The 21,685-nt window shown below is 40.2% G+C and overlaps 1 protein-coding gene across 1 annotated transcript in view; it reads right to left on the bottom strand.

Moving 5' to 3' along the window:
* Nucleotides 1-21,685, bottom strand: part of AFF3 (AF4/FMR2 family member 3) — a 559,977-nt gene that overhangs the window by 199,964 nt on the left and 338,328 nt on the right. Inside the window, 2 exon segments of the mRNA XM_036873523.1 lie at nt 2,337-2,368; nt 2,371-2,416. Coding sequence (XP_036729418.1) covers nt 2,337-2,368; nt 2,371-2,416 — 78 coding nt within the window.

Here is a 21,685-nt window from a genome sequence, read left to right as displayed (position 1 = left end):
AGTTTTCTTGGGGATATACCTAGGCGTGGAATTGCTGGGTCATACTATAATGCAATGTTTAAACCTTTGAGGAAATGTTGAAAACTTTTTCAAAGAGGCTGCACCATTTAAGATCCCACCAGCAACTGACATCAGGGTTCCAACTTTTCCACACTCTTGCAACACTGGGTATTGTCTGTCTTTGATTTTAGCCCTTTAAGTAGGTGTGAAGGAGTATCTCATAGTAGTTCTGATCTGCATTCCTAAATGATAGCAATAGTGGTCTTTCATATGCTTATTAGCTATCTGTAGGATCACCTTTGGAGAAATGTCTATTTTAAATCCTTTGCCTATTATTCTTAAAACGAGTTCTCTTTCTATTATGAGTTGTAAGACTTCTTTACTAATTGTGCTTCTATAAATAAAGTTTTTATTTGAACATAGTCACATTCATTCATTCGGATATTGTCTGCAAAGCCTAAACCATTTACTACCTGATCCTTTAAATAAAAGTTATTTGCCCTCTGACTTAAACAATGAGTTATTGGGAAAGAATGAGATGAATATATCAAAAGAATAGAATAGACAGTCCTGAAAGAAAACTGTGTATTTATGAGACTTTCAGTTGTTGACGTACGTGGTATTTCAAACCAGTGGGGGGAAGATGGGCTAATTTGTTGATAGTGTTATCATAATTTACTCACCAATGAAAGGCTAGAATCCTATGACACACCAATGCAAACAAAATTTTTTTTAACCTAAAAACAAAATTATAAAAGAATTACAATAAAATAGAGAACGTTGTTAGAATGTTGGTCCAGGAAAGATCTTTTTTCTCTGACATGAAAATTAAACACTTTGCTAGTATAAAAGGTACATAAGTAAGGTTGCAAGAAAATAGTTGCGTCATATAGAACGGGCAAATGAGTAAGATATAAGGAATTCCTACAAATCATTTTTTTTAAGTGGCAATGGACATGAATGGGCAATTTGCAAAGGAAAAACAGTCAATGCTCAAACTCAGAAATTACTGGAGAAGTGCAAATTAACGAAATAACAGTTTTCATCCATACTACAGACACAATGAGAAAAAACCAGATGATATTAAACATTGGCAAAGATTCATAAAAAAATACTCTTGAAACATAGTCAAGGGTAAATAAGGCTTCTGATGCCTCCAGCACCCCAGTTCCTGTTCTAGGTGTCTGGACAAGAGACATTGAATAAAAAGGGACACACAGAGGCACTTACAAAACTGTGTATTGTAATAGTGTTTGTGTTAACAGCAAACCATTAACAGTCTCAATGTCCATTAAAGGAGCTTGAGCAAATAAATTACAGCAAATTCATACTATGAGATATTTTGGGCGGCTGTTAAGAAAAAGTAAGAAAATCTCTACATATTCACTTGGGAAGATCTCTAAATACACCTTGTTAAGGGAAATAAAAACCGACTCTTAGAATGGAATTTACCATTGTGATAATAATGAACAATAATTTCAATAATTTAGAACGTTGCGATGTTAATATTTAGCAATGCTATTTACGTACTTGTGTATCTGGAAAAAAGTCAACTCTTAGAAAAAGTACTTTTAGTACTATACCATTTTAGGATTTTAAAAAACTGCATAGCACATATGTGTATGTAACGCACGGGAAAATGACTGAATGTATACACCAAACTCTTGATAGTAATCAGTGGGTAGGGAAGTAAAATCTGGACAAGGGCATGAGAAACTTTCATATTTTACTTCTTCTATGTGCATAATTTCATCTTTATAATGAATATGTAATTACGTGTTGGTTGGATGGTTAAGAAAAATCAAAACTTATTAGACTCATGTATAATTTAAATATATTTTGTAGCTAATATTTTGTGTATGCTGGTTCTTAGAAAATATGGAAATCATTTTTTTTAAAGTCCTAGAAAATATTTTCAGCTTTATAAAAGATAACCGAGAAATTATATACTTAATGTCCTCAGTTCTAAGACATTGATTTTAAAATACAACATTAATTTAATAACAGCTTTTCAGGAAAAAACAAGACATACAATCACTCTGGATGTATAAAATGATTGTAAGATGCATTTCAACTTCACAAGTGTTTTTAGATAACATGATAATTGTAATATTCATCATATTTTGCAGGAAGTATGGAAGTGGAGGTAGGTAGGACTGCAAGTTTGATTTCCTCCCTTGGAATGAACGACCTATGCTTGCAAACTGTTGAAATCAGATCCATGTGCCTGTAGCAGGAATATTACAGAGGAAAAGACAATCAAGGGAAAACCCACTGTCCACTAAAAATCTCTGTGTGAGTAAAGCCTATTCAACCTGGGCGACGCAGGATCTCACCTTATTTGGAAATGGAAATTTGCTAGGTTCACTTTTCCAGGTGCTGGAATAGCTGAAAGTGGTGGAAGCCAGGTCATCTCCTAAAGGGAGGGAAAAAGAAACAACACTGTAATACAGAGAGTATTTAAACTCAGTAGCATACAAAGCAGTTTCACAAGTCTGCCTAATAAGGCATAGACAGGATAAGGAATGACAAAAGATGAATAGAAATGAAAGCGATTTTTTTAAAAAAGGATTTAAACCCACTTTTATAATTTCTTTCCCTATATTACCATTCTTGGTTCAATGGCTATTGCCATCAACCCTTTATACCTTAAAAGATCTACAAGCCTGTCCTATTTTCATTTCATTTACACTCCTAAGTAAAGGGACTACACAGTAGTAAAGTTCTATGGAAAATTGCCATACAAAGGGAGCTGCTTCCCACAAAATTTACAGGAAGTTTCTGAAGTAATGAACAAAGTACTATTAACATTAGGGATCATTATTAGAGGAACTATTTATTTTATTAGAAACTCCTATCAGTGTAAGTTTCCAATAGGTCCCACACATCATTTTGGTCTTCATAAAAATGTCATTCATGGAGAAGTGAAAAAACTAATTATACGTATGAAATAAAGAGAGAGTGCTGTGATTTTTAAAACAGTATTAAGAACACAACTTAGGCTCAGCATGTAATACTTCATATGCTTTTTGACATACACTCTCACTAAACTGTGAGAGAGAGCAAGGTGGGGAGGGGTTTGTTGCATTCACGTCCAGTATTTTTCTCCAGTTCCTTCTCCTGGAAGATACCTGCATTCACTAAATAAGTGTGGAATTAAATCAAATCCATTTCTGATTACCAGGAAAGTGACTTGGAATTTACGAATCAGTTCTGAAGCCTATTTCTTGATTCTTTCCACTTCCAAATCTAAGCAAGTACAGAGGCAGGAGTTGATCCACTTTGAGAAAAGTAAGAAATTCTCTCGTTAGGTGAAGACAATTTCTGACTTCCCTTGGTTGTGGGGCGAGAGGTTGAAAAGGGATTCTGTGAGGTGTCTGAAGGGAGAGTTTCTTGAGGCTGCTCTTGTGCCTTCTTTTCTTGAGTAACTCTTCCCCCAGCACCAGAGAGAGCCTGGACCCACACGGAGAGCAAGGACAGTGTGTGTTCAAACCCAACGGGGAAGGATTTACTGACCCTATGTCACCTCTCACCTACCGTGACACATGTGCCATTGGGTGGTCAAACTCCTAGGCACTCGAGGTGTCCCTTCTCCATCCTGATGTTACCAAGGTTTCTCCAATGGAAAGCAAAGGAAGATCCAGTGTCCCTTTATGACCCTCGCTCCTCTGCTCCCCAAGTACCTGCCTGTTCTGTCCTGTATCTGTCCCTGTTATCTTGTTCCTTCATCTGGTACATAGTCCTTAGAAGGATGCTAAGCAGCACTGCTGAATTTGTGTCCAGGAAGACAGGTGGTGCTCAGTACGTTTTTGAATTAGTATCTCTGCAATGTCTCTACCTTTCTTTCTGGTTACCTGAACTACCACCCTAATCACACCTTCATTATTTTTAACCGGAGGACATTAATGGTTTCTTTTCTCTATATGTTAAATTTTATTTAATTTATTTATTGTTTTATACAGCAGGTTCTTATTAGTTATCTATTTTATACATATTAGTGTATATATGTCAATCCCAATTTCCCAATTCTTCTTACCACACCCCACCGCCACTTTCCACCCTTGGTGTCCATATGCTTTGTTCTCTACATCTGTGTCTCTATTTCTGCCTTGCAAACCGGTTCACATCTGTACCATTTTTCTAGATTCTACATATATGTGTTAATATACGATATTTGTTTCTCTCTTTCTGACTTACTTCACTCTATAGTACAGTCCCTAGGTCCATCCGCGACTCTACAAAAGACCCAATTTCATCCCTTTTTATGGCTGAGTAATATTCCATTGTATATATGTACCACACCTTCTTTATCCATTCATCTGTTGATGGGCATTTAGGTTGCTTCCATGACCTGGCTATTGTAAATAGTGCTGCAATGAACATTGGGGTGCATGTGTCTTTTTGAATTATGGTTTTCTCTGGGTGTATGCCCAATAGTGGGACTGCTGGGTCATATGGTAATTCTATTTTTTGTTTAAGGAACATCCATACTGTTCTCCATAGTGGCTGCATCAATTTACATTCCCACCAACAGTGCAAGAGGGTTCCCTCTTCTCCACACCCACTCCAGTATTTGTTGTTTGTAGATTTTCTTATGATGCCCATTCTAGCCAGTGTGAGGTGATACTTCACTGTAGTTTTGATTGGCACTTCTCTATTAATTAGTGATGTTGAGCAGCTTTTCATGTGCCTCTTGGCCATCTGTATGTCTCCTTTGCAGAAATGTCTATTTAGGTCGTAGGCCCATTTTTTGATTGGGTTGTTTTTTTTAATATTGAGCTGCATAAGCCGTTTACATATTTTGGAGATTAACCCTTTCTTGATTTGTTTGCAAACATTTTCTCTCATTCTGAGGGTTGTCTTTTCGTCTTGTTTATAGTTTCCTTTGCTGTGCAAAAGCTTTTAAGTTTCATTAGGTCCCATTTGTTTATTTTTGTTTTTATTTCCATTACTCTAGGAGCTGGGTCAAAAAAGATCTTGGTGTGACTTAGGTCAAAGAGTGTTCTTCCTTTGTTTTCTTCTAAGAGTTTTATAGTATTCCGTCTTACATTTAGGTCTTTAATCCATTTTGAGTTTATTTTTGTGTATGGTGTTAGGGAGTGTTCTAATTTCATTCTTTTACACGTAGCTGACCAGTTTTCCCAGCACCACTTATTGAAGAGACTGTCTTTTCTCCATTGTGTATCCTTGCCTCCTTTGTCATAGATTACTTGACCACAGGTGCGTGGGTTTATCTCTGGGCTTTCTATCCTGTTCCATTGATCTATATTTCTATTTTTGTGCCAGTACCATACTGTCTTGATTACTGTAGCTTTGTAGTATAGTCTGAAGGCAGGGAGTCTGACTCTTCCAGCTCCATTTTTTTCCCTCAAGATTGCTTTGGCTATTCGGGGTCCTCTGTGTCTCCATACAAATTTTAAGATCTTTTGTTCTAGTTCTGTAAAAAATGCCATTGGTAATTTGATAGGGATTACACTGAATCTGTAGATTGCTTTGGGCAGTATAGTCATTTTCACAACATTGATTCTTCCAATCCAAGAACATGGTATATCTCTCCAGCTGTTTGTGTCATCTTTGATTTCTCTCATCAGTGTCGTATAGTTTTCTGAGTACAGGTCTTTTACCTCCTTAGGTAGGGTTATTCCTAAGTATTTTATTCCTTTTGTTGCAATGGGGAATGGGATTGTTTTCTTAATTTCTCTTTCTGATCTTTCGTTGTTAGTGCATAGGAATGCAAGAGATTTCTGTGCATTAATTTTGTATCCTGCAACTTTACCAAATTCATTGATTAGTTCTAGTAGTTTCTGGTGGAATCTTTAGGATTATCAATGTATAGTACCATGTCATCTGCAAACAGTGACAGTTTCACTTCTTCTTTTCCAATTTGTATTCCTTTTATTTCTTTTTCTTCTCTGATTGCCATGGTTAGGATTTGCAAAACTATGTTGAATAACAGTGGTGAAAGTGGACATCCTTGTCTTCTTCCTGATCTGAGAGGAAATGTTTTCAGTTTTCCACCACTGAGAATGATGTTTGCTGTGGGTTCGTCATATACGGCCTTTATTATGTGGAGGTAGGTTCTCTCTATGCCCACTTTCTGGAGAGTTTTTTATCATAAATGGGTGTTGAATTTTGTTAAAATCTTTTTCTGCATCTATTGAGATGACCACATGGTTTTTATTCTTCTATTTGTTATTATGATGTATCACATTGATTGATTTGCATATATTGAAGAATCCTTGCATCCCTGGGATAAATCCCATTTGATCATGGTGTGTGATCCTTTTAATGTGTTGTTGGATTCTGTCTGCTAGTATTTTGTTGAGGATTTTTGCATCTATATTGATCAGTGATATTGGTCTGTAATTTTCTTTTTTTTGTACTATCTTTTTCTGGTTTTGGTATCAGGGTGATGGTGGTCTCATAGAATGAGCTTGGGAGTGTTCCTTCCTCTGCAAGTTTTTGGAAGAGTTTGAGAAGGATGGGTGTTAGCTCTTCTCTAAATGTTTGATAGAATTCACTTGTGAAGCCATCTGGTTCTGGACTTTTGTTTGTTGGAAGATTTTTAATCACTGTTTCAACTTCATTAATTGTGATTGGTCTGTTCATATTTTCTATTTCTTCCTGGTTCAGTCTTAGAAGGTAATACCTTTCTAGGAATGTGTCCACTTTTTCCAGGTTGTCCATTTTACTGGCATAGAGTTGCTTGTAGTAGTCTCTTACGATGCTTTGTATTTCTGTGGTGTCTGTTGTAACTTCTCCTTTTTCATTTCTAATTTTATTGATTTGAGTCCTCTCCCTCTTTTTTTTGATGAGTCTAGCTAAAGGTTTATCAATTTTGTTTATTCTCTCAAAGAACTAGCTTGTAGTTTTATTGATCTTTGCTATTGTTTTCTTTGTTTCTATTTCATTTATTTCTACTCGGATCTTTATGATTTCTTTCCTTCTACTAACTTTGGGTTTTGTTTGTTCTTCTTTCTCTAGTTCCTTTAGGTGTAAGGTTAGAATGTTTATTTGAGATTTCACTTGTTTCTTGAGGTAGGATTGTATTGCTATAAACTTTGCTCTCAGAACTGCTTTTGCTGCATCCCATAGGTTTTGGATCGTCGTGTTTTCATTGTCACTTATCTCTACATATTTTTTTACTTCCTCTGATTTCTTCAGTGGTCTCTTGGTTATTTAGTAACATATTGTTTAGCCTCCGTGTATTTATGTTTTTTACATTTTTCCCCTGTAACTGATTTCTAATCTCACAGTGCTGTGGATGGAAAAGATGCTTGATGTGATTTCAATTTTCTTAAATTTACCGAGGCTTGATTTGTGACCCAAGATGTGATCTATCCTGGAGAATGTTCTGTGTGCACTTGAGAAGAAAGTGTAATCTGCTGTTTTCGGACGGAATGTCCTATAAATATTAATTAAAGATATCTGATCTATTGTGTCATTTAAAGCTTGTGTTTCCTGATTAATTTTCTGTCTGCATGATCTGACCAGTGGTGTAAGTGAGGTGTTAAAGTCCCCCACTATTATTGTGTTACTGTCGATTTCCTCTTTTATAGCTGTTAGCATTTGCCTTATGTACTGAGGTGCTCCTATGTTGGGTGCAGATATATTTAACATTGTTATATCTTCTTCTTGGATTGATCCATTGATCATATGTAGTGTCCTTCCTTGTCTCTTGTAACATTCTTTACTTTAAAGTCTATTTTATCTGATATGAGTATTGCTTCTCCAGCTTCCATTGATTTCCACTGGCATGGAATATCTTTTTCAATCCCCTCACTTTCAGTCTGTATGTGTCCCTAGGTCTGAAATGGGTGTCTTGTAGACAGCATATATACGGGTCTTGTTTCTGTATCCACTCACAGTGAGCCTGTGTCTTTTGGTTGGAGCAGTTAATCCATTCATATTTAAGGTAATTATCGATATGTATGTTCCTATGACCAATTTCTTAATTGTTTTGGGTTTGTTTTTGTAGGTCCTTTTCTTCTCTTGTGTTTCCCACTTAGAGAAGTTCCTTTAGCATTTGTTGTAGAGCTGGTTTGGTGGTGCTGAATTCTCTTAGCTTTTGCTTGTCTGTTAAGCTTTTGATTTCTCCGTTGAATCTGAATGAGATCCTTACTGGGTAGAGTAATCTTGGTTGTAGATTTTTCCCTTTCATCACTTTAAATATATCGTGCCACTCCCTTCTGGCTTGTAGAGTTTCTGCTGAGAAATCAGCTGTTAATCTTATGGGACTTCCCTTGTATGTTATTTGTCGTTTCCCCTTGCTGCTTTTAATAATTTTCCTTTGTCTTTAATTTTTGTCAGTTTGATTACTATGTGTGTCTGTCTGTTTCTCTTTGGGTTTATCCTGCCTGGGACTCTCTGCACTTCCTGGACTTGGGTGGCTATTTCCTTTCCCATGTTAGGGAAGTTTTCAACTATAATCTCTTCAAATATTTTCTCAGGTCCTTTCTCTCTCTCTTCTCCTTCTGGGACCCCTATATGAGAATGTTGGTGAGTTTAATGTTGTCCCAGAGGTCTCATAGGCTGTCTTCATTTTTTTTCATTCTTTTTTTCTTTATTCTGTCCCACGGCAGTGAATTCCACCATTCTTTCTTCCAGATCGCTTATCCGTTCTTCTGCCTCAGTTATTCTGCTATTGATTACTTTTAGTGTATTTTTCATTTCAGTTATTATATTGTTCATCTCTGTTTGTTTGTTCTTTAATTCTTCTAGGTGTTTGTTCTTTAATTCTTCCAGGTGTTTGTTCTTTAATTCTTCTACATCCTTGTTAAACATTTCTTTTTTTTTTAAATAAATTATTTATTTATTTATTTATTTATTTTTGGCTGCATTGGGTCTTCATTGCTGTGCGCGGGCTTTCTCTAGTTGTGTTGAGCGGAGGATACTCTTTGCTGCGGTGCACAGGCTTCTCATTGCAGTGGCTTTTCTTGTTGTGGAGCACGGGCTCTAGGCATGTGGGCTTCAGTCATTGTGGCATTCAGGCTCAGTAGTTGTGGTTTGCGGGCTCTAGAGTGCAGGCTCAGTAGTTGTGGTGCACGAGCTTAGTTGCCCCGTGGCATGTGGGATCTTCCCAGACCAGGGATCGAACCCATGTCCCCTGCATTGGCAGGTGGATTATTAACCCTTGCACCACCAGATAAGTCCGTGTTAAACATTTCTTGCATCTTCTCGATCGCCTCCATTCTTTTTCTGAGGTCCTGGATCATCTTCACTATCATTATTCTAAATTCTTTTTCTGGAAGGTTGCCCATCTCCACTTCATTTAGTTGTTTTTCTGGGGTTTTATCTTGTTCCTTTATCTGGTACATAGTCCTCTGCCTTTTCATTTTGTCTATTTTTCTGTGAATGTGGTTTTCGTTCCACAGGCTGTAGCACTGTAGTTCTTCTTGCTTCTGCTGTCTACCCTCTGGTGGATGAGGCTATCTAAGACGTTTGTGCAAGCTTCCTGATGGGAGGACTGGTGGTGCATAGAGCTGGGTGTTGTTCCGGTGGGCAGAGCTCAGTAAAACTTTAATCCGCTTGTCTGCAGATTGGTGGGGCTGGGTTCCCTCCCTGTTGGTTTGGCTTGAGGCGACCCAGCACTGGTGCCTCCAGGCTCTTTGGTGGGGCTAATGGCAGACTCTGGGAGGGCTCACGCCAAGGAGTACTTCCCAGAACTTCTGCTCCCAGTGTCCTTGTCCCTGCGGTGAGCCACAGCAGCCCCCTGCCTCTGCACCAGTCCCTCCAACACTAGCAGGTATGGGGTCACTGCTCCTACCCCTGGGACCTGATGTGCACACTACTTTGTGTGTGCCCTCCAAGAATGGAGTCTCTGTTTCCCCCAGTCCTGTCGATGTCCTGCAATAAAATCCCGCTAGCCTTCAAAGTCTGATTCTCTAGGAATTCCTCCTCCTGTTGCCGGACCCCCAGGTTGGGAAGCCTGACGTGGGGCTCAGAACCTTCACTCCAGTGGGTGGACTTCTGTGGTATAAGTGTTCTCCAGTTTGTGAGTCACCCACCCAACAGTCATGGGATTTGATTTGATTGTGATTGTGCCCCTCCTACCATCTCACTGTGGCTTCTCCTTTGTCTTTGGATGTGGGGTATCTCTTTTGGTGAGTTCCAGTGTCTTCCTGTCAATGATTGTTCAGCAGTTAGTTGTGATTCCAGTGCTCTCACAAGCGGGAGTGAGCACACGTCCTTGTACTCCCCCATCTTGAACCCATCTCCTCACGTTAATGGTTTCTGATGGTTCTCTTTTTTCCATTATTAATAAATCCTACACATCCCTGCCAACTTAATTCTCCTTAAGTGCAGATCCAAACAAAAAGCTCCCCTGCTCTACAATCTTCATATACCATCACGTACACAGCAATAACAATGGTGATGATGCCACTGGTTGTGTTTTATGGTTTTCAGAGTACTAGTTCCACACAAGTTTTCTCATTGACACCCAACCCTTAATGTGATTATTATCATCTCCATATTGCAGGTGAGGAAGTCAAAACTCAAAAAGATTAACTGCCACCACTGATACTTGCACAGTCTATCGTGTTAGTACCAGTCGGGTATTCGTTTTTTACTCTACTGCATTCAAGACCTTCTACAACAAGGTCCTAGTTTTCAGCCTTGTGCCTTTTTGTTAAACTACACACACTACATGTAAGACAAACTACCGTCTCTGCTTTTACTTACAGCATCCCCTTTGTGTGTGAATGCCCTATCGCCATGTGCCTTTTGGATTTCTAGCCATCCATGAAGGCTCATCTCAAATATCACATCTGTCTTGAAGCCTCTGCTGATCCCCCTTCTATTCCAATATGATATGAGAGCTCCCTTTTCATCCTCCTCCAAGGCACTTTCTTTTCCTTTCTTTTTCACAGTAACTGTTACATTCCTTTTTGTGTTGTAGTTTTATGAGTATATACCTCAATCTGCATTCAACCATTTCCTCCTCTTCTGATACCCTTCCCCCAATGTAGAATAAAAATCATGCTTAGGAATCCTAATAATCTCTTTCAAGAACAGTCCTCTAAAGAAGGACTGAACATTTCTTCCAAGAGGGATACTGTCTACTCATCTTTGTGTAGACTAAATAAAGCACCTTGCCCAAAATTAACTTGTTGAATTGAACTGAATGCCTATATTTCAATGCAAAATTGCTTGCTAACATTACTTTAATTATAGCTAAGTATTTCCCGGTGATTTTTCCATCTAATGAGTACTATTAAATACACAAAGGAATAGTAAAGACAGCTCGCTTAAAACAATTAAATCTATTAAAATTTCCCAAAACATAAGAATTATTTACAGCAACCGTTTAAATATATTTGTTTTTATTTACTGTGCAATGAGTTTTTAAGACTGATTATTCATCGTATTAAAATTCTCTATTAGGGTTACATGGGAAAATTAAGGGAAAATAGACAATTTTTATTTCCTCTTCCATCACTTACTAGCTCAGTGAGCTTAGGTAAGTCATGTCTTCAGCCAATTGTAGTGATTTCAAACCAAAGACTCCGGAATCAATCAGATCTCAGTTTGTGGCATCATCTCTGAACCAGAGGAAATGTAGGTGTTAACTATATCATGGTTTAATCATGAGGACTAAATGATTAAATGAGAGCTCATATATATGAGCATGGTTCCCTTGTGTTTAATCATTCAATAAAAACCAGCTGATTAATACCAAGCTGATTTTCAGAATTCTCTCTAAAATGAGAAATAGAATTTCTCTCTGTGTTTCAGATGTTGGGAATCTGAGATGACAGAGTATCTGGGAAAGTGTTTTTATAAAAGAATGAAGTATTGTGCAAATGTAATCTGTAATTAAGCTAGTAATAATTAATACAAACTATATATTACTAAAACTGAAAGTTATTTAAAGAGACTATTATGATTCTTAAGTATGATTTGTACTTTATCCTGGAAAAGACGTCCTTAAGTTTTCTCATCAGAGCAGATCTCTGACATAATAATAGCAGTCAGTGAGGGAAGATCTGATTTTTAAAAACGTATTTAATTTGTACCTTATTTCTGGCAGTGATTTAAAATAAAAGCAAAGGTAAAATTTTTCATAGCTGCTAAAACTTCACTTAGTTTGCTTCGGATTATTTTCTTCACAGGAAAGGATGCTATGTCATTGCTAGGCCATGGATCCCACACCACCGCATCCACTGGTCCCCACCCCCGTCAGTGCTCCTGACCACCTAACCTCAACCATCCCCCTCATCACTGCTTTGCTCCTCTTCCCTCCACTCGGCTGTCCTTTACCCACTTCCTGGACCACAGGTAAGACAGGAAGAGAAATATAATGTTTGAAGCTAATTACTCCAAAGTCTGGGTAGCTACCTTCTGATCGTGTAAACTCCCTGCCACTGCTTGGATCTGTCTGCCTTTCTTTCTTTTTGATTTTCTTGTCACTAGAAACGAGGGCACATTCCTATTTCCCAGCACTGGAGGTCCTCAGTTTTGAGTCTACATTCCTTAGAGCCAACTGACAGGATTAAGAATCTAAAAAATGATACAAATGAACTTATTTACAAAACAGAAACAGGACTCACAGACATAGAAAACAAACTTATTGTTACCAAAGGGAAGAGAGGGGGAGAGGGACAAATCAGGAGCTTGGGATTAGCAGATACACACTCCTATATATGTATCAATAAAATAAACAACAGGGACCTACGTATAGCACAGGGAACTGTATTTCAATATTTTGTAATAACCTGTAATGGAAAAGACTCTGAAAAAGGATATATATATATATGTATGTACAACTGAATCACTTTGTAAATCACACCTGAAACACAACATTGTAATCAACTATAATTCAGTAAAAAAAAAAAAAAAAAAAAATCCATACATCTGTCTTAACACAGCCTTACTGTGTTAAGCTCCCTAAGCAAATGTCTAAGTTACTCAAGGGACATATTTCAGAGTATCTTCTTATTCTTAAATAGACTTAAAATGCCAAGTCTTTTTATAGCAAATACACTCACTTTTGTCCTAAATGAAAGAACAGATAAGGTTAAATGATAGGGGTATAGAATACTGCCTTTCATTAACTGTCCAGCTTTCTCTCTCCTCCATATACCATCTTCAGAAGGCCACGGGGGTACACGAGCTGTTTCCATTTTCCTGTCTATTGAGCAGCAAGACTGACCACAAGCCCCAAGAATCCACAGCTTCAAGGTGAGCAGACTCTCGTGTCCTCATTTTGCACCCCACCTCCACCCCCGTGTAGCTACCCACTTGCTCTGATGTCACCTGCATCAGCCTGTCTCAGGAGAAACGGCCGGAGGATTATGGTATCCATTCACTGAAGCACCGTAGCTCTTTGTTAACAAAAAAGAGAGAAACAAAAATTGAATTTTAGCCTGAAATCTAATCTTAGAGTTCAAACATGCAGTTATGAAGAGCTGCAAAGTATATTGAGTTTGCAAAAAGATGAAACCAGAACAAATTTAAACTGTATGCTAACTTTCCTATTAGATTCAGTGAATAGAAAAACACTTCCCCGGGTCTCTCTCCCTGGCTACCGTTTCCCCAGTGCATTCTACCTTGGTCACAGCCACAGAGGTGTTTTATCTGAAATAGCTACCATGCCACGTGGCTTCCAGTGATCCTGCTCCAAACACTAAGGATTGCTCTGTCATAGGGCGCCATCAAGGACCACTGCAGTGTTACTGGTCTGTTACGTTCCTATTACATTCCTCCTCCAAAACCAATGGGTTTGCTTCCCTGCCCTGCCCGAGATTTTCCTGTCCTGACATCGTTCAGTTTTCCTTTCATGGGATTCCCAACTTCACTTACTTCTTCATTTTTTCTCACCCCTGGCCTCTCTCTGAATCAGGTCACTGACCAGTGCTGTCCTCAGCGAAGGGTGCCCACCCCCCTTCTCCCTTTCCCACGATTTGTGTCACTTTAATGTTTACAGGCTACCCTGGGGCTGTGAGTTTTCATTTTATGGGTTACTGGTATTAGATTATAAATTTTTTGACCCCTACTAGATGATAACCTCTTTGAGGGAAGGGATCGTGTCTTATAACTCTCTCGTAACTCCTCAAAGGCCTACACAATGGGTAAATAATAGGATCATTTAATCATTCATTTAATCTCTCTGGGATTCTCTTTTCTCGCCTGTAAAATGATGGCGACAATAAAATTATACTTGTCCCACCAAACCACATACGACTGCTGCCAGGATGGAGAGAGATTAAATTACTTCCTTCTCTCTCTCAGCAATGTCTCCACAAACCACTGCCAACTCGGGGTCCACCTCCACTGGCCTGGCCCATGACCACAGTAAACTCCAGAATGCTCTGTGCTCAGAAACTCTTTTCAAAATAAAACACTGAATTAATCCTGTCAAGTGCAAAACGCCAGAGTTGATTATTATGTGTGGCAGTGGCGACTGCAGATCAGAGCATTATTTTATTTTCGGTTTCCATCTCAGAACCATCACTCAGCACTGTAGTTCTTTCACACGTATTGTTCATGTTATGACACTCCTATCAGATAAATGTCGCCAACAACAGAACGTGGTAATTTTTATTACACTGCATATCCTTTCAAGGCTGGAAGCTAACAGGAGCACCGTATCTGGCAAAAGGAAAACACTCCTGCAGGCCTGTACCTGGGAGGCAGAGTACCGGCTCTCGGGCGAGATAAAGTGGGAGAAAAATACTCCTCCCCTGACAGAACCAGAAAGTACATTCTAACTGTCAATCCGCTCCCGGACTATAAACACGGACTCCAGGTCAGACTTGAAGCCTAGGCAGACTTGGGCTTAGAACAAGGAGGTCACAGTCAAAATGTCTAATTTGGCCCCTAAATCCACAAAAAATGTAAAAAACATCCTCATTCTGTTACTACAGTAGAGGGACCTACACTTTGAAAATAATAGTAAGTATAGTGCATTCACAACCATTGATGGAAAGCTTTTGGAAAAACAAGTAGCTGCTGAAAAATAAAAATATTTCTTCACTAAGATTTTTAAAAAACCTATTTTTCCTTTTTTAAAAAAAATTATTTAATTGAAGTATAGTTGATTACAGTGTTATGTTAATTTCTGCCATGCAGCGAAGTGATTCAGTTACACATATACATACATTCTTTTTCATATACTTTTCCACTATGGTTTATCACAGGATATGAATGTAGTCCCTGTGCTCTACATAGGGACCCCTGTTGTTTATCCATTCTCATATATATAGTGCGGCATCTGCTAATCCCAAACTCCCAATCCATCTCTCCCCCTACTCTCCCTTCCCCTTTGGCAACCACAAGTCTGTTCTCTATGTCTGTGACTCCGTAAAACCTATTTTTCTTAGTAACGCTTAGGCTGCTATAATTAAAAACATGCAAATAACCAATGGAATCTGTAAAAATAGGGTTACCCAAATCACAATGAAATCTGTTTCTTTAACTGAAAACCCAGGCATATGTCCAATCTGAACTAAAATTGGCCTGAGAAGGGGATTCCCAGTTGCTGTATGTTGTATTTTCTGGTCGCACGCATCCCGCTGGGTGAGAGGAATCTCTGATTGGAACACTGACTACTCTAATTCACTGCAACACCCCAAGCTGTTTAACTTGTCGCTCTCCTCCCCCTGCTCTCAATGAGGTTAATCACCAATGGATACAATGGAGGGTGCATCACATAGGTAAAGATTGACTGGAAATCAACCGAGAAGCAGCTTTCAAATCAGGTTTTGCAGACTGGAGAAACACACGCATGAGACAACAATACGACTCCAGGGGCCTTACGGCAGGAAGGCAAGCATTGGTGCTGACAAATACAAAGCAAACCTTCAAACCAGAAACTCCAAGGTCACCTTAAGACCTGTGCTGCCCATTCGCTCCTACAAAATCGTCCATACGATTTCCAGTTCTCACAAAGCTGAGGCCGTGCTGTGTCTGGCCTTTCCTTATTTCCCTCACGTTGTAAAGAGTGTGATTCATTGTAAGGAAATCAGTCCATTTGCTGGAGACCCGGACCTCTCACTCCTCCCTGACTTCAGTGGTCCCTGCAAACTCTGGACTCTTCATGGAAAGGATAAGATCCTTGACTGAAGTCGATATAACTGTCACTCTTAAAAAAATTATCTCATGCTGGATTTCTTCATTTTGGACTTTTCTGAAGACTTCTTGTTCTGGATCAGTGTTGTTGTTTTCTAGTTTTCTTTTTAGGAGAAGGAAGATGGACGTGATCTGTCTTATTCTCTTGTCCCTCTGTGTTAAGTGCTTTCCCTCTTCTATCTATGTACTTGGGACCTTTTGGAACAATAAAAACCACACATTTCTAAGATTCATTTTAAATGAAGCTTATTCATTTAAAATGAATATATTTAAAGGTGTACTATCATTCCCATGCTTTAATTTGGGGATTTTTTTCTAGAACAGAACGTGTATTAAAATGTTAAAAGTAGTGGAATCTACACTGGGTTCTTCAGAAACGTAAAGCAGATGGTTTTGATGTTGAGGGTACAGCTGCAGGGACTTAATGACTCTTGTTAAACCCAGGTGCACAACTTCACCCCTGAATTCCTTCTGCAACACACAGGCACCTGCTAGTTTCCTACACTCCTACAAACCCCGTGCTCCCGATAAGAAGCACTCATTGGTCTATCTTAAATTTTAAAAAGATGCTTTAAAGAAAAGACTAAAGCATTTGAGGGGCATTAAGAGGTTTTCCCCAAATTCTGAATCTTGGGCTGGGTATTTTCCCATATCATTTCTGAGAATAAATCATGCTAAGTCTACATTTACAAGAAGTGAGTCAAATTTCTGACCAGCTTGTAAAAAAGGTCATGTTATTAATGATGCCACTGTCACCCTTATTTCTGATCTACACAAACACCTCTTAGTGGTAGTGCAAAACACTCAGAAATTTGCCCTGGTAAAGACATAAAGGTTGTAATTAATCTTTGAACTAGCTGTGGTTTGCAATAATCACTGCTCTTTCATAGGCATCTAAGGGGAAAGATGCTATAATTTGGGACAGAAAGGAAGACTATGGAGGCTAGAAGGAGTGGAGGTCATAATTACAATTCTTGGCCATGCTTTTCCACTTAACACATTACTGAAACTGCTTTCCACACACAGACAACCTGGAAATGTGCATTTGATGAAACCCATGTTTCAATTACAGGGAAGCAGAATGGTGGAACAGAACAGGCTTGGAGTTGGAGTTTAATACTGGCCAACTTTGCCTAATACTGGCCCTGCCATGAACCAAGCAGAATGACCTTGGGCAAGTTTCCTTTCTGACTATTGGTGTCCTCATCTGTAAACTGGTGTTAATATCCTATCTCGCAGGATTACTGAAAGGGTTAGCGATAAATACACAAGGTACCTAGCATAGGGTCTGGCACAAAGTAGGTGCTCCATAGAAGGTGATTATTGCTGTGTCACTACCTTTATAATTAGTGTTCCAGCTTTGTGGCTTGGACCCTTGTGAAAAGAGGGGATGAATACAGAAGACATTTATGAGTTTGTTTTTTAATCTGTTTCACTCAGTGAATTACTTAATATTTAACTGGTTAATTATTCATAGTCAAATAGAAGGCATAATGAAAGTGTGCTTATTAAACAATAATGTGCTTCCCTAATGCCCTTTGCCACTAAAGCATCATGCATGCAGAGGGAAGGGGGGATGCTATCTCAGTGTCTGGTATTTTTCCTAAATGGAACAATTACGAGTAAGGCAGGATGCATCCTCTTTCCAAAAGCGGGTTTTGGTCCCAAAGAGTTAGATGCTTTGCCTTTGTGCCTATAGACTTCTCCCGGGGCAACAGCGAGGGCTGTCTAGCTGGTACGCTGGCCTGAGAGCTCATCTCAGATGAGCTGAAGGAGGCAATGGGGAAATGGGACGTAAAGGAGGAAAAGCTACTGTGCTAGCATCCAGGCAGGTGCACACAGCAAGGTAGGCCAGCCTGACATAAACAGACCCTGAAAGCCACTGGGGCCTGAGACAAAAGTCCCTGGTGTGGCGGGATTTTCTGGTTCACCAGAAAGGAATGGAAGTCTCAGCTTCTGTGCTGCTGTGGACCCAACTCTGCTGAAGGCACACATCTTTCTCTCCTTCAAGCCCTTTGCCAGCTAACTTCCTTCTGGATACAAGGTTTCTGTCTATTAAGTTTACCCAAATATTTCTTCTCAGTTTTGAGAGGTGATTTATAAATCACTGGATGGCATTGCCCAAGTCCAGCCAGATGTTTCCCAGTCTTAAGGATGAATATGAAAGCAGGATGACTTTATAGGAGACAGAAAATGTCTACTGAAGTACTCGAGATATGGACAGCCAAATCCAGAGGCTGGAGGAAAGCTGGTTAGCCCTGGAGAAATTTTTTTTTTTTTTAACCATGAGGTTAAAATATCCTTAAAGAGGAGAAGCAAAAGATTAAAATGTTTTCCCTCAGAACTTCACAGGTCTTCAAGAAAAGAGGAGTTAGGGTCAAAATAATATATACTGCCCACAGGAAGGAGGCTCGTGCATCCCCCTTGCAGTCTGCTCAGGTGTCTGACCTCTGCCATCATACCCCCGACCACATGCTACCCTCCCATCACATCTTAGTTCATGACCCAAATGGTTCAGGAATGTCTGCTCACGGCCTCCTTTGCTTAACCTTTCCTTTCTTTGGCTGTCTAGAGCGCTAACCGTTTATAACACTCAATCAACACCAACTGAGACCGCCGTTAAGCCTTCTGAAGGCAGAGACCCCTCTTTTGTTCCCCAGGGTCTATCTTAGTGCAGTGCCCGTGGCAGGTACTCAGAGAACGGTTACTTAAGCAAACGAGGTGCGATGCGGTCCTGAGGCTGTTGCTATGACCTTTGCCAGGAGAGACATCTTGTGTTTGTCACTGTTGGGCAGATGAGTCTTTCTTTCCAACGGTGAAAAGCTCAAGATCTTTCTGAAATTCCTCTTTGGGAACTAACTGCTCTACATCACAGGCCTTTGAATTCCCGGGGGATGAAGGGTGGGGAGTTTCAGTGTTAAGAGTGATCTGAATTCAGAGACAGTCAGAAGTCATTCAGAGTCAAACCTCAATAAAGCGAGTGAGTAAGCTAAGGAGAGCTGTTGTGAGTCAAAACTCAACTCAGGATGTTGGTCCTCAGAGCTCATCCACTTCATCCTCAGAAACAAAGTACAGCTCTAGGGAGCTTCAGAGGTGACATCACTAGAATGAGTATTTGGCTTCTCAAAATAACTCTGTGAGGAACAATGAGTGATCCCTTTGAATGCATTAAAAATACACCAAGTGGGACTATTTCTTTTAAAAATGAACCTAGCAACTAAACACAAAATAGGAACTAAATAGACACTGACTGATCTCGTCTTACTTACGGTTGTGGTAGAATACTAGCTTGGTTCTGTGCAAATACGGACTTTGAAATCAATTTGATGCCTAACAAATTCCAAGCATCTCTAGTAGAACAATAAATAATGTAACGGTAGGAGACACACGAAACTGAATATGACCTCTCAGGAGGAAGGAAGTGTGGGGAACTTGCAAATTACAATTCTCAGAGGGGTTTCAGATAACACTGGGCAAAAAAGGAATGCACTAGATGTTTCTGGAGTTCCTTATAATTGTGTCTTTTTGGCTCCTAACAAAGAATCAACAGCAGAGTCAGGATTATTTGGACAAATTTCAAGAAATTAAAACAAAAGTTAAAAAAAAGGAGAATAGAGGTCAGTCTGTTTACCTAGTACGGACAGATGGTTGTATTTATGTATGAGTAGGCAGAGAGACTTCCAGAGTTCCACGAAGTACGTTTTGCCAAGAAAATGCTTCAGGTTGGCAGAAGGTAGAAACCTAGTATCGGGTAAATATTTAGCAACACTGACGAATTTTAACACTAATATCTCATGTGCAGCAGAATATGCTTTATGGTCTGAAATCTCTCCATTCTGTTTTATAAGTGATGATACAAATCAAAACATAATAATCACCTGTCGAGGATGAATCCTGCACCTGTGAAGCTATGCTTCAAAACAAGCCAACTTCCTAATTACAGTGGAGAGGAACTTGGCCCGAGGAAGTGTGCTCTCTCCCTGTTCAGCAGTGGGTTCCAGGCTCTCGGACGGAGGGCTGCTGGTACGACCACGAAAAAAACCCGCTGAAACATCTTTTATTATTCCTGTCGGCACAGCCAGCAGCTCTGTGTGGGGCTCCACGGCAGACTCGGACCAAACTGGAGAGGCTCAGCTCTGAGGCATCCACAGCAGCCCTGCCTCGGGTAGAAACAAGACTTCCAGGCGCATCATGAACACCGTCTCTGGAAGTCAAGGGACAGGTGGCCTCGGGGGCCGCGGGGGGAATGGGCTGAGCGTGTCAAGGGGCACAGAGAACAGGAATCATGGACTTCTGCCGTAAGGGAGCTTACAGGGCAGCTGCGGAGACAGGAATCCATCAAACACATGCTAGGCAGGAGCAGGATGGTCTCCCAGGCATGGCTGTCAAACTCCCAGTTTAGGGCCTGGCATGATGCAGTGCTCACCGTAAGCCGGCGTGGTCAGGGCTGCATGGATCTATTACCCATAATTTATAGCAGAAGGTGAGATTTGGGGGACCCCAGGAACAGGCTGGAGGGACAGTCTGAGGCCGGGGTGAGGGGATGAGTAGAGAGCTGAGGAGGGTAATGGGTGTGGTCCACAGGGGCTTTGAATGCCACATCGAGACGTGGAGGGTAGGGGCTGGCAGTGGGTGGGGCAGTGAGGGTTTGAACATGGAGGGTCACCACGTGCCAGGTGCTGCTTTAGGCGGAGCAACTTGGCAACCGTGTACCAGACAGTCTGGATGGGGAGACAGTGGAAAAGAAGGTGGCCTTTTAAAGTGATGAGAAGTAAAATTACAATTGGCTAGGAAGGAGGAAGTGGCAGGCTCTAGGAAACATCAGATGTTTCGGCCTCAGAGTGAGGAATTGCTTTTAGAGGACAGAGTCTGCTGGGCCCACTTCTGATCTCAGAACAGGTTTCTTCGAAGGCAGTTTGAAGAGCACGTGGTGCCCCAGGCCCGGAACGATGACTTGATGGGGCGCTCCCACCCTAACTCCTGGATCCCTGCCCTGCACCACCAGGACACAGAGAGCCCCCTTCACTCTCCTGGATTCTCCTTTGGCTACTGCAGGGAGGCGTGGACCTGGTCAGTCTGCATGTGAGTGAATCAAACAAAAACTGCATATCATCCTGCCTGATTTATTCAAATGCACGCGGGGGCTTCATATCATCTTTCCCCGGCTTCTGACCGTACAGAAGAAATCCAAACCGCAGTCCTTCCCCTCAGGACAATCGCGGTTAGAAGTGGAGACATGATAAATACACATCAGTTAGTGAACAGCACAAAATGGCATGTAGTTTAGGGCAACATTATGTATTTTAGATCACAGGGGCTAGAGGACTTGAGAGATGTTTAGAATCAATGACCAAATAATTTCAAAAAAGCGCAAGAGCCTAAAAATGAGCAGAGCAGCCTTGCTTAAAGGACACTTGCTCTTTCCTTACTGAGGATAAGACTTTAAGACAGAGGATATGTTGGGCTTCGAGGAAGAGGGAAAATATCTGAGTTGATGTGTGAAGATTAAACAATAAGGGGGACGACCAGTGTAATCACCAAGTCACCTTTAACTGGAAATTTCACATTTAAAATCACAATTCAAAAAAAAAAAAATCACAATTCAAAAAAAAAA

Source organism: Balaenoptera musculus, chromosome 13 (genome assembly GCF_009873245.2).
Source record: "Balaenoptera musculus isolate JJ_BM4_2016_0621 chromosome 13, mBalMus1.pri.v3, whole genome shotgun sequence".
Classification (NCBI taxonomy): Eukaryota; Metazoa; Chordata; class Mammalia; order Artiodactyla; family Balaenopteridae; genus Balaenoptera; species Balaenoptera musculus.
Note: the sequence above shows the minus strand (reverse complement) of the source record. Positions and strands in the feature narration are given on the sequence as shown.